Raw genomic sequence first — 12905 nt, forward strand, 5'->3', positions numbered from 1 at the left:
ATATAGATCATCCATACATATTTTAACAATTATGGACTCATTTAGATCTCGACACACTGAATCTAGATTCATATGTGAGCCCAGCTCACATTTGCCATTGGATGAGGTGAGACCTACAAGGGCCCCAATATCATGAAGGGATAGTTGTACAATTTGGCTCCCTAAACCGGAGACATGTAAGTATGGCTCGAATGAAAGAAGGATTGAATCCGTGTAAAGAAAGGAAATGTAAATTTAGATGAAGGGAAGTACACAAAGTTGAGATGTCCACCTTCATATCGTATTAAAGTTGGAAATCACTATGTAATGTTATGTTAAAGGATTAAAGTGGATAATATAAAGTGTTACTTAATGTCTCCTACGTATACGTAGGATACTGAGATTTTGTCCAAGACTAGAACGTGAAGATTGGTGTTTACGTATTCAACTCATTACATATTTATAAAGAAAAGATAAAAAAAATTGAAAAGTATTAAAATTTCAGCAAATAAGTAATTGTTGTCTTTCTTATTTCTTCTAAATTTAAAAAACTTATAACATAGAAACAAATACGTTCCCCCCTGGAAACATAGCCTTTTTAATCCCTTTCGTTAATTCCTGAGGTGAAAAATTAATTTTCATTTTCAATTCGGTAAAATTCGATTTTTTTTGTTTAAGATGAACATCTAATTTTATTAAATATTTTTTTTATTATTTAGAAATAAAATATTGGGGGTGGAAAAACGTTTAGAAGACTACTAGAATTAATAAGGAAACTCAAGTTTATTCATAAATATCTATACATGTTCATTAATACTTAAGTGTCTCGAGAATTTCGGTAACAAAGTTTCCATAAAATCATTAAACTGATTAAGGCTCGTTTGTTTCGTGGAAAATAAACGATTTGAAAAATATTTTTCTAAAAATGATCGCTTGTATCGCTTAAAATAAGTAGTCAATGGAAAATATTTTCATTCTCAATAAAAATTTATGTCTAAATATCTTTGTGAAAGATAAAGATATTTTTCGTCCATTCATTTTTGTAAACGAGATAAAATATTATTTTTAGGACAACGTTTTTCAAATCATCTACTTTCCATAAAACTCACAAAATCTAAGGGGCCGATATTTAGTCAAACCCTAGAGGGTCCAAGCATCAACTTGCTGATTAACGTGCCAAGAATATGTTAAGCTCTTAAATTATAATATAATTACTAAAAGCCTCAATTATTGTAGTTAGTCACACAAGACCTCCACCCATTACAACTAAATGCCAGCTTTATCAAGTACATGTGCTTTAATTTTGTCATGAATCTTTCAGACGTACTATATTCTCGTGCACTAATCCTATACTTATCCGTATAAGTAGGTCGACTGTCCTTGCAAATTTATAAGGCAATTGGAATTGTGACATGGATTTTTATATTCTAAGTATTTAACAAGCGTATAGCATCTAGTGCATATCTCAAGGACATACGATGACAATGACTACATCAATGAAACCCTAATAAATTATTGAACATACTCAATTATCGGCCCCGATTGTTAACATTTTTTGGGTTGAATCAAGATTGTGTTAACACTTATTTATTTAGATGTGATTGTTCTCCACCTATTCTTTATCTTGATGCTACCACTTGATTATTAACTAGAGCACATTGAGTTTCAATTATTAGTACATGTTTGTAGTTATCTTTAAAATATTACAAACATTAGACCATACAGGCTTCCGAATCATGTAATTAAATATATGTTAAGTGAAGGATGCCATATGTGTTAAATTAAATATTCGTTTAAATTAATAGTACATAACATGACAATACACATTGTGGAAGTTTCTATGAAGTCTCATCTCTACTTAATCCATGTAACCCTAACCCTAGGAAAAATACCCAATGTAATAATTGCCATCTCATAAAGTAACAAAAATTTTATGGGACTGGTTAATATATTTAGCATTTTCTCGAATGTCAATGTCTCTTGTGAACTAAAGTCATCCTTTAAATTTATTAATATATAGCTATTTTGTTTCAATCTTTCCTATAGAAACAAAAGATTAGAGATTTGTGATATTCCGAAACCTCAAAACTAATGGAATCAAAAACATCTCAGGATTGATCAGAAGATCCTTTCAATTGGGTAGAATCCGTTACTAGAATGAAATAATCAACTTACCTTCTGTATTGTAGCTAGAAAACCTTGAACTAAGCACAATCTTCCCTCTCTATCTTCTCACCATATTGTCTTCAAATCCTCCTTTATGGGCACAAAATCTTTTCCCTTTGATAGAAATGAAACTAGGATTAGTCGCCAAAACTTGTGCTAATATGTGCTCTAATTCATATGATAAATGCCAAGATAAGGTTGGAACATGTAGCTAGTAGCAATTATATACTAGGTTATCTACTGGTACTGTTCTAAAGGTTTCAAAATGAATTGATAGTTGAGATGCACATCATCAGGGGCAGTTTCATTTAAACATGGGACTGAAGACATTTGAGAATTCGAGATTAATGGGCCCATTGCTTTCGGAGCTTGAGGAAAATGTGGGTAATGGATCTGATCGAAGTAAACTAAGAATGAGAGTTGAATTGAGAGGCTAAGAGGTCTTTTGGTTTAGTGGGAATTTGAATTCACAATAGGAAGGTGGGATCTTGAAAGGAGGAGTCAATTTGATTTTTTCATTAGGTTGCATGGAGGAAATCGGTTAAGCAAAGCTATGAAATAGAAAAGTAAGCAGGTCATTTATTCAAATAGCTATGTGAATTAGGTACATAGTGCGAGCTCGATTCCACACACCATGAGTTTTGGCTCGTCTATTACCTGACCCATGAAGTAAGAGAGGTTATTTCATGGGTTCAAGTTAAGTTGCCTAAAATGGTTTCTTTGTTGTCGAAAAAAAGGAAATTCAAAAACAAAGGTTATATCTGATTTGAACAACGTTTTGCAGAATTTGTTTCCATGGATTTTTCTATGGAAAGACTATGTTTTCAATTTTGTTACTGATGTATTTCTATAGATAAGTGACAAATTTCATTTAAATGAAATTATCGAATGGGGGCTAATCCAACCACAAAACATGCATCTACATATAATCAAGAATCTAAAGAACAACCTCAAAAAATAATTTATCTAACTACTGTAATTTGGATACTAATAATTTTTGTGGAGATACAATCAATTTCACTTCCTCCCTAATTATGGAAGTGATTTGGTAGGGCGATAGTTGAAGGGAGAATCATATAGTTCCTGGTTTTCGGCTCTCCCCAGTGCATTTTTTCTTTTGGTCCGGCCTCGTGGGATTGGTACTGGGTAAATTCTTGCTTAGTCCTACAAAAACAACGGTTGTGAGTCCAAGCCAGAAATTCCACGATGAATCGAGTGTTCAACGCATGTAGGTCTGGGTCTCAGGTTCGGTCACTAAGGAAAGCAAGAGAAAAATTAAAAAGAATAAAAATTAAAACTGTAATTTTCCTAAAATTTCAGAGAATTGAAAGGGCCTTTTTTTCTAAAAAAGTTCCAATGAAAACCTTCCATAGTGGAATGTGGCCTACTAGAGGTCCAGATTGACTGGATTCAACCAAAGCACAAAAGTTTTAGGGCCATGGACAAGAAGTTAGGCCCACAAAGCAGAGAGAGTTTCATCTTGAAAACTAACTTAAAACAAGTCCAATCCCTACATGGCCCAAGCCCACATATAGCCATGTAGGGATTGGACTTGTTTTATTTGTCTTCCTTTTAGTAGCTTGTGCACAACCCCACTTAGGTTTTGTCTAATAAGACCATGTCTTTTAAGCTTCTCCTTCGTTATTAGATCAATCTTGGGTAACTTGGCATCAGAGAGCCAATTCGGGTCCAAAACTCAATCGCCCTGACCTTCTTTTCATATGCAGGATTCCCACCTAATTTCGTGCTTTGATCGGCATCCTTTAGGGCCTTGGTTAGAGAAATTTTCCCGAGGACTAGTAGAGATGATTAGTTCCAGGGTGGGTAGATTTAAAATCAAGAATTTGGAACCTACCCTATTAGATTCGATTTCCTTAGGAGCTGGCCTGGAACCAAACCGGCTGATTCAGGCTGGTTTTAGAGTCGACCCAAGAGGCGGGCCTAACTTTAAATAATATAACTATTATTTTATGGAAACATACCATGTGAATAATTTGTGGCATAGTGGTTAATGCATTGATGAATTTTTTTAGCCTTTCCAGATTGGAAACCCATCTCCAACATATTTATCTTTTCCCTAAACAAAGTAAAAGGGAAAAAAAGAAGAAGCTAAAAGCAAGTTCCCAAATCAGTAAGGGCCCGTCGCCCTATTCTTTGAACTGGTCCAACTGCTCACCCTCAAAGACTAGAGCTCGATGGGGGTCATTCTCAATCAGCTAAAGTTTCTAAAGTTATTCAATTTGTAGTTGGTGTTCGCCTGCGGCCAGATTTGAGGCATTAGTGCACATTCGATCCATGATTTATAGTACTAGGGTTCCTAACTAATCGGTGGATGATCAAGTAACAGGGTGCTTATCTAAGTACAGTAGGCGAATTCTCCCTTGGCGGTTCTCAAAGGGACATTAGGAAATTCGGATAGAAAGTCGCCGGGATAATTATCAAAAAGGTACTTAACCTATTGTACGAATATAAATTTAGTCCAAAATCTTTTAATTTGGCTAATTTCGTTTTAAACTTTTTGACAATTTGCCAATGTTTAGCCAATTTTGATGGGAAATCGCTAAAGTGAACACTGGGTGTCCTACGTGACATGATCGATGTTGACATTGAAGATTTTTAACATTTTTGTAAAAAAAATTATAAAATTCAATACTTTTTTTAAAAATTTTCTTTTTTGCTTTCCTCTTTCTTTTCTCTCTCTTTTTCCTTCTTCCTCCGCTGGTCAAATAAAAATTTTAGAGAAATAAAAACGAAAATGAAAAAAATCGTCCACATCAGTATTGGTTGTGCCGTGTAGGATGGACGGTATCCACGTCAAAAAACCGGCATCTGCATTAGCGATTGTCGCTCAAAACTGGCCAAAAGGACTACATTGGTAAATCATCAAAAGGTTTAACACTAAATTGGCCAAATTAAAAGTTTTATGTCTGAATTAATATTCACACAATAGGTTTAAGACTCTTTTGGTAATTTTCCTAAAGGAAATCAGTATGGTTTTTGCTCGACATTTCTAAGCATGGTTTCAAATCAAATTACTCAAAAGAATCACACATAGAGCAAATGATGTGTCTAATTTATCTTGGGTCACTTAGATCTGAGCAGTGAGTATATAATATAGCCAACTGTGTCCAAGGCTATGAAAGTTAACTAGACACTTGAAAGTTGCTAATCAAGCACAAAGAGCTATGTCAATGTGATGTTGTCTTTATAGTCTACATTAAATGAATCCGCTACTCGGAAACTATCACGTAAGATTTTCTTGTGTCATCGGCGCTATATGTTAACAGGACATAGCTAGTGAAATCTTCATATGGAAGTTCCGGAGTATATGAACATCCGAGTGGTTCGAGAACTATGTAACTTTTTCGCCCATAGGTTAACCACAAGAAAATTTCCAAGTCTTGCTCCATCAAAGAAATGATCATAGGACATGCACTTGAGAGAGAGAGAGAGAGAGAGAGAGAGAGAGAGAGAGAGAGAGAGAGAGAGAGAGAGAGAGAGAGAGAGAGAGAGTTCATCGAGAATGGAGGAGGGAACAATGCGTACCTTATGGCAATGCTAATGGAGTCGTGACTACGCTTGGATGTATTCCACTTGCTGCAGATTGTGAAACATAAAACCTCACAGAGAGAAGGTTAAGGATGTGTGTGTGTGTGTGTGTGTGTGTGTGTGTGTGAGAGAGAGAGAGAGAGAGAGAGAGAGAGAGAGAGAGAGACCCTTGTTGCTCTCCTCTTCCAATCTCAGTTAAGAGCCCACATATAACAAGAGAAGGACTTAAGAAGTAGGAATTCACATAGAGACAGAAGAACAGAATCGCCAGCCTATTCAGCCTTTCCTTCTGTTCAAAGAAACCGGCCCCATGTGGACCAAGAAACCTCAAGAAAATCAACAGCATCGACCCTCTGTTTCACATGATGCTAGTTGGTGAGGGACTGACAAAAGGAGATCAATCACTGGTTAATATAGTCCATACCTAATCTTGAAACCAGAATCCCATGTTTGACCAAGTAAGTGAGCAAGCATTGCTATGAAGAGATCCCTCTTTTCCACTTGCTATCCCCACCCTAAGCAGGCAATTAGTCCGACTTCCACGTGCATGTTGCAGTTTCTAGGTAGTGTGATTATCTTAGCTAGTCCTGGTATGTACCTTTATGGTAACAGACCACTCTATATCGAGGAATTAGCCCTTAATGATGCCGAAAAAGTTGTTGAATCTCAACTAATTATATGATTAAGGCATTCTTTTCTCGGGTACCATAGTGCGACCCAGTCAATCAGTATCGTAACGACTAACACCATAACCAGGAAATATGTAAGTCTCGGTCTTTGTCGAAGGTTAGCGTTAGGTTTTCTAATTGATCTAGAAGAATAGAGAGGGCATGAAAGGAGAAGCGACCGATTGGAAAAGAGCTTCGATTGCTAGTTGACAGATGTACGCCTGATCGACTGCGTTTGCACAGGGGAAAGATGCTTCCATGATTATTGAGCAGTCTAAGGATCTTTAGTCAACTTCTGTGTCAAATGATTCAACAGAAGAACAGAGATATGCCTAGTGAAACGAGAACATTACTAATCCAATAAGGTCTTACAGAACACGGCAATAATATTATACCCACATATACAATAATTCGACTTGCGAAGCTCGCTAGAGAAGAAAGATCAAGGTTCAGACTACCCGGCAAACTGGTTGATCAATTTAACCTGACAGAAACTCAAACCAATATACACACATCCGCAGGTCACAAAAATCTTTTGAGGGTGTGTGCGCCGTCCCGTCCCCGCATAGGCTCATACTGAATGAGATTGAAGGAGACATAGGTTTAAGAAGTTGAACATTGCAGCTCATTAAAAAAGCAGAGAATTGACCATTGTTCTATGAGCAGCAATCTTTGACTTTATCATCCTAAAAAAGCCACAATCAGGCAACTAATTGAGGGCACCTACCTTACTTAGTCGTATGTTAAGGTGGTTGAAGATCAAAATCACGGTGAAGTTGGCAAGAGTCCCACCCACCAAGCACAAGACTGAACAACAAAGTCAGAGCCATTGTCAACTGTCAACCCATTCTAATTTATTTATTAACTGATTTTCCTAAGGAAGGTAAAAGAGTCCATCAATCATCGGTTATGACCAACTGCCCGTTTTTGAGTCGTCATTTGACCATGTACCAAATAGAATTCATGCTAAAGACTGAGGTTCTCAATCACTCAGAGAAATATCCTTCTTACATAGCAGAAACAAGAAACCAGACTATTATCTAGGTATACCAGTGCAATTTTTATGAATTATATTGAACTCGTAATGAAGAAGAGAACATACTATTCCGACCACGAGATGCATCACAGATGACAAGTAAGTCAGTATACTCATAGTATCAAACTCCTGTCTCTTGTATGAATGTTTCCACAAGATACAATCTGATAAAGGATATACCAAGAAAATGAGGAAAACATGGACTCCATAACAAGCTGAGGTGACAATGCGAGGGAAATATAAGTCCTAGGTCCGATAGTGCTCCGTGAGAGGCAGGCAGGTGAGTAAAACTTTCCCACATCATCAGAGCAAACCTTTAGAAGCCCACTTAGACTAACATTATAGCAAAGTGCAAGCATGTTGATCAACATATCAAGTCATTCCTCTGACCCTAACATATCACAAGTCAACATGGGCATGTCAACGTTGTTAAACACATTTTAAGTTCTGCAATGAGTCATGTTTTCCCCTGAAAGGGAAAATCACATTTAGATTTTAGAAATAAGCTGCATTTACAAAGAGGATATGTGGACAAAATTACTCCAAATAGGAAATTAAGCATCAAATGAATAACCTTATCTTGAACACAATTCATACATTGATGTAGAAAAAACATCAAGATTGGCTCAAGCAGACTTCTCCGCTTCTGCAGCTGCCTCTTCCTCCATCAACTTCTTTAGAGATGGAGGTGGTCTGACAACAATGCTCCTTTTCCATTTACGGTCAAGCTTTCTCGATAACCTCTTGTTAATTCCTTCCTCGATTTCTCTTTCCCGTTTCACGGTTAACAGCCGAGCGATCTACCATTTACAAGATAATCATCATCAGAATGCTAAAATCTAAAGCCCAAGTTGTAGTTTTCTATAGCAATTAAACTTGCTTCTGGAAGAAGGAAGTGGAATACAACTGTTCGGAAATCCCAAATCTCATTTCACACGTGCATGTGTCTGTTTGGGGAAGTTTTACATCAAAAAGTGAACCCAGATGAAGTTTTAGAATCCAATTGCACAAGGGATATTGAACATGTAAAGAGGACAAGCTGCAAGAACTTATATCCATCGCTGTCTGAGGTAGGACGTAATATAAAAGCATAAAGAAACATGTCATTAGACATCACACAAATACAGGCCACACCTAGTGCATTAAAGGCAGCTTAACTACCTCCAAGGAGGCCCTACACAGAGGTTAGGGAACCAAATTAGCAGTTCTTATGCGAATGAATAAACAATTTGTGGTGCCATGATGATGACTTATACCAGGTCGCTCCCATTCTAAAAATCTTCCTCTAAAGTCAAAAGAAGGAATTAGTAGTTCTCAGCATTTTCCACTTCTTCAGGTCCGATTAATGGTTTGGACAGTCGGAGAATGTATAACATGGGAGTAGAAGGCATTCTTTCAACATGTGAGAGAGTGAGAAACATGATAAGATAGGCAAAGGCAGATCATGTTGAGGATTTGAGCAGCAAGTCCCTGAACCAAGGAATCAGGACATAGGGCAATGTCTCTATACTGGCAGGACGACGAAGGGTACCCGACATTTCCATTCATCCAAAGGCCATTTTATGTAACCTAGTGACTCTAAAGACTCAGGTTATTTGCAATATACGAAGGCATATAACTGGATCACGGTCCCCATTGATACTAGCTAACGGTATTCAGTAAGAGATGTTTGCTGTTCAATTTATTATATCTCAATTTGCATATGCAAGTTATACAAGACAAGGGTTTGAAACTGTATGCTCTCTCTGATAATGATGAATGAATCAGCAGAGAACAGGTGAGGCAAATTACAACCATATACATAAATAAATGTAAAGACCCACTTAACTGTGCATGTGTCCCTAAATCTTGTGATCTAAATCACAAGACAAATTCACTGAAAGCAGGAAGCATTGAAAGCAATCCAATGGAAATTAAAGAAAGCTAGAGTGTAGAGTGCAGTCGGAAGTCGATTGATTTTCCATTAATAGCGGAAATTACCCCTCATAAGGTATTTCTATCACTCTTCAGGCTGACATTGAAGGCATAGCCCCAATTCTCAGGTATATATAGGGTATAAGGGATGATAAGGCATCTGTCTCCTTGCAAGGAAGAGGTTTTCTTGCTAATGAGATGAGTGGAAGAGCTGCTTTCAGTCGAGAGATAACTTTTATTATTACATTTCTTTCTTGATGCTTTGAACAATAAGGAAGTGAACAGGAACAAGGGTAGTGTTCACCTGTTAGGCAGTTGCAGTAATTGGTGCTGGAGATAAGGAACATGGCAAAGACAAGGTGTTTAGGTTAGAGATTGGTCTGCAAGAGTGGGCTCAGAAAGAGCTGCAAAAACTAAATCTGCAGGACCTGACCTCAGCAATTCAAGTACCTGAAGCCTTGGTGGAATTAAGGAAGAGGCACGTGACTGCTAGACTAAAGCAGATAGATGAAGGGCAGTGGATGGGATAAGGATGTCAGCCAAGCATGGCCAGCCAAAGAAGCTCCCTAAGGTGGTGTCACTGGTTCCACTACGCCAAACAGGATTTTGAGACTGAGCACGAACCTCCGGCTTTGAACTTGAGTGACTTCTTGTTCCTCTGATTAGCTTTATTGGGCAAGCCCAGGGTTCCATTGTAGGCGTGTTTGAGCAAACTTAAAAAGTTCTTTACACAAGAACGAACCTTTAATTCCGCAGCATATGCCCTCTTCCCCAGGTGGCGCAGAAGGGGGAAGAGAAAGCCCTTCTAAAATAGATTTAGTAAAAGGTTTTCCAACTAGCCGAAACTATCACGTCATTAAGTCATTCTTAAGTAAACATAGACATCACCTCCTGCATTGCGTATATAAACCTCTATTTTTATACCTCCTGGCTTACGAATCTATTTTAAAAACCAATGGAAGTGGTGTTTCCAGTGGCCAACAGGTGAGAAACCCATAAATGGTTCTATTGGATCAAATGTACTTGATCGATCTAATCGATACTTTTTATGATTATAATATCTTTATACCATCGAATATCTCAACCGTTGAAAAGAAATGCTTCTATAGCCCACTTTACTATTTCACTAGACATTCCATATTCATGCTTACTGATACATTCACCAAAACAGGGGTTAAAAATCATTGTTCTTCAAAACAAGAATAAATGCTCCGGTGCATCAACTGACTTTGCAGACACCAAGCCTCAGGATGAAGAAATCACCTACAGTTAATTCTATTTTGTATTTTTTAAACGCAAAGCTCCAATTAAAGTGTAACCATAATGATAACTATTTAAGAAGATGACGATGAAGAACAGGTTAGAGTAATAAGCAATGCTGCTAAGATCCACAGTCAATTTGCTCTTGGGGATGGTGAAGAAAGAAGCAGCCTTAATTAGATGAAATTGGAAATGAATTCCCAACAGTCCAGGACTGCTCTTCTGCTACAACAGATGGAACTGCCATGACTATTTTGAATGATGTATATGAAGACATATCAAGAAGCGACTCACGGAAGATTTAAAGAGGGAGAAAAAGCAAGCCAGATAAGGAAGACTTCAGGTACCAAAGAGAGAAACCATTTTTCAGTTTGGATCCATCTTGAGTTGAAAGGGCCTTTTTACTAGTCAAGCATAATAACTTGAAAAGGAGAAGCAGATTCAGCATCTAAATGGTACAAGGAAAGTGAAGCTGACTAATTCCTTTCTCACTCAAGGACAGCCTCTATTCCACATAATATGCAATCAGTCCGATCCATCACAAAAGTCCAAGCCTTTCACCACAAAATACGATGAAAAGCATTTATTCTCAAAAGCATAAATCTCATTGTGTTCTGAGGGAGATGTCAAATCCATTTCAAATTAAACCAGCCTCGACAAGAAATGATTCACTCCTTACATTGACATTATCACCATAATACACTTGAATAAATTGCATATTACCAATATGCCAGCCCATGTGGTTTTTTCAATATAATATGATGCCCAATTCTTCTGCCACAAATTATTCACACAGCTACATAATGTAATGATAGAAGACCAAAACTCATTAAGCAAACTGAAGTAATTCAAGTGAGTCAGAAAATATCTCATAAGCAGAGTGATAAAAGTACCAAAACAGAATTTTTATTTACTTTAGTTAAAGAAGGGCCAAACACTTTAGTTAACTATATATGGATGCCTTATGATTATCAAGCATAGGTGAGAATATGCTTAAAGCATGCTTGCAGAAATCCTTTAATCCTACACCACCACACCCACCCCCCACCCTCCCCACCCCCCAAAACACAAAAGGTTGAAAAAGAAGGAACGCCAACTAACCTAGGCTATTCATCCTCTTCCAATCAACTTGGATTACAGTCCTTAAATCCCATCTAAAATGGCCTCAGAAATGCCAGGCATGGCCAACGCAGTAACTTCCGCGTTATCATCATCTATCATAATCCCACCTTGTCCAAATGCTCAATCTGAACAAATGAGCTACAACGACTTGCTAGTCCAAACCATCACTCAGGTTTAAAGTTCAAGATACTAATCATCAATGCAAAGTCTCGGTCTCTTATTTTCTAGCAAAGAAGGTAAACAAAAGGCTTTTTAAACCCTTCAGCAACTCATGTTGTCAAAACCAGAACTCCAAGACCCTGTTTGCTTAAATTAGAAGACAAAATCCTGCGCATGGACTCAGCACAGCAAACAGACGCCTTCTTTCATAGAAGCTTTGTGTTTGTCAAGAAACCAGCAACTTTAACTAGGTAACTTGTCGATTCAGCTTGCTAATCTCGCAAAAACAACCAAGCACACGGTCCTATTCTAGCAAAACATTCCAAAAGCATGGAAGAATAGGCCCATTAAGTCCTCTACCCCATCAATTCAAAATCTCATTCAAATTATGCCGCACTTTCCCATAGAAATGGCGTGCTCTTCCATACCAACATATTCTCGCACGTACAGTTTCCATACAACAAAAGGAAAAAAAAAACTGCATAGCTACAACATTGCAAGATAAAAGAACGAAACTTCACCAAGCAGAGTGACATAAATACGGTAAATCAGAGTGAGGATAATCCCATCAGCATGAAAAACATATTGAAGAACATCAGATAATAGAAATTTGGCAAAAGCGAGAGTACCCTCTTGCGCATGCGGCGAAACTCGCTGGACTTGAACTCGTTCCGGGCCGATTTCTGCAACCTGAGCATCAGGAGCTCTCCCTTCAAGTCCACGACCTCGTCGTTGATTTCCTCGACGGTCTTGACCCTTATCTCCTTCAACTCCTCCTCTCTCTTCGCCATCATCACGACACTCGAAGCTCGGCCCCGAGAGGACGACGACGACGCCGCAAGAGATACACCCAGAGGAGGGCGCCTGTGCTGAATTCGAATGCCACTGAAGGACGACGACCTCGCCGCCGCGGGGAGCGAGGCTTTCGCGGGGAAGACGGCGGCGGCGGCGGGCGGCGAGGCGACGGAGAGGCTCAGCATCTTCGTTTTCCGCAAGATGGTAAGGCTTTGGGAGGAGCTTCGGGTGAAGTTTCGGAGCGTTGGAATGGATTG

The 12905-nt window shown here is 38.2% G+C and overlaps 1 protein-coding gene across 3 annotated transcripts; it reads right to left on the reverse strand.

The window, feature by feature from the left end:
• Positions 1 to 7758: 7758 nt before the first annotated feature.
• Positions 7759 to 12905, reverse strand: LOC115676952 (50S ribosomal protein L29, chloroplastic). Of its 3 annotated transcripts, XR_008814911.1 has the most exons (3): positions 12483 to 12905; positions 9617 to 9978; positions 8108 to 8198 (listed from the first exon to the last, which is right to left on the reverse strand). XR_008814911.1 is itself a non-coding variant. In XM_030599994.2 (2 exons), the coding sequence occupies exons 1-2, from the start codon at positions 12831 to 12833 to the stop codon at positions 8025 to 8027; spliced, it is 525 nt and encodes a 174-aa protein (XP_030455854.2). In that variant the 5' UTR covers positions 12834 to 12901; the 3' UTR covers positions 7759 to 8024. The 3 variants fall into 3 exon arrangements, 2 of the variants coding, with proteins under 2 accessions (XP_030455854.2, XP_056161199.1); XM_030599994.2 differs by lacking the exon at positions 9617 to 9978 and having other exon boundaries at positions 7759 to 8198; positions 12483 to 12901; XM_056305224.1 differs by lacking the exons at positions 8108 to 8198; positions 9617 to 9978 and adding an exon at positions 10613 to 10993.

The sequence above is a fragment of the Syzygium oleosum genome, unplaced genomic scaffold, assembly GCF_021117445.2.
Source record: "Syzygium oleosum isolate NSW1041296 unplaced genomic scaffold, Sole_v2.1 Sole_v2.35, whole genome shotgun sequence".
Taxonomy (NCBI): Eukaryota; Viridiplantae; Streptophyta; class Magnoliopsida; order Myrtales; family Myrtaceae; genus Syzygium; species Syzygium oleosum.

Bases quoted from the DNA above. Each gene is read 5' to 3' on its own strand.
- LOC115676952 (XM_030599994.2), bottom strand. From the start codon at position 12,833: ATGCTGAGCCTCTCCGTCGCCTCGCCGCCCGCCGCCGCCGCCGTCTTC. The intron at 8,199-12,482 runs GTACTCTCGCTT...TGTAAATGGTAG, and splicing joins TTCGCCGCATGCGCAAGAGG to ATCGCTCGGCTGTTAACCGT.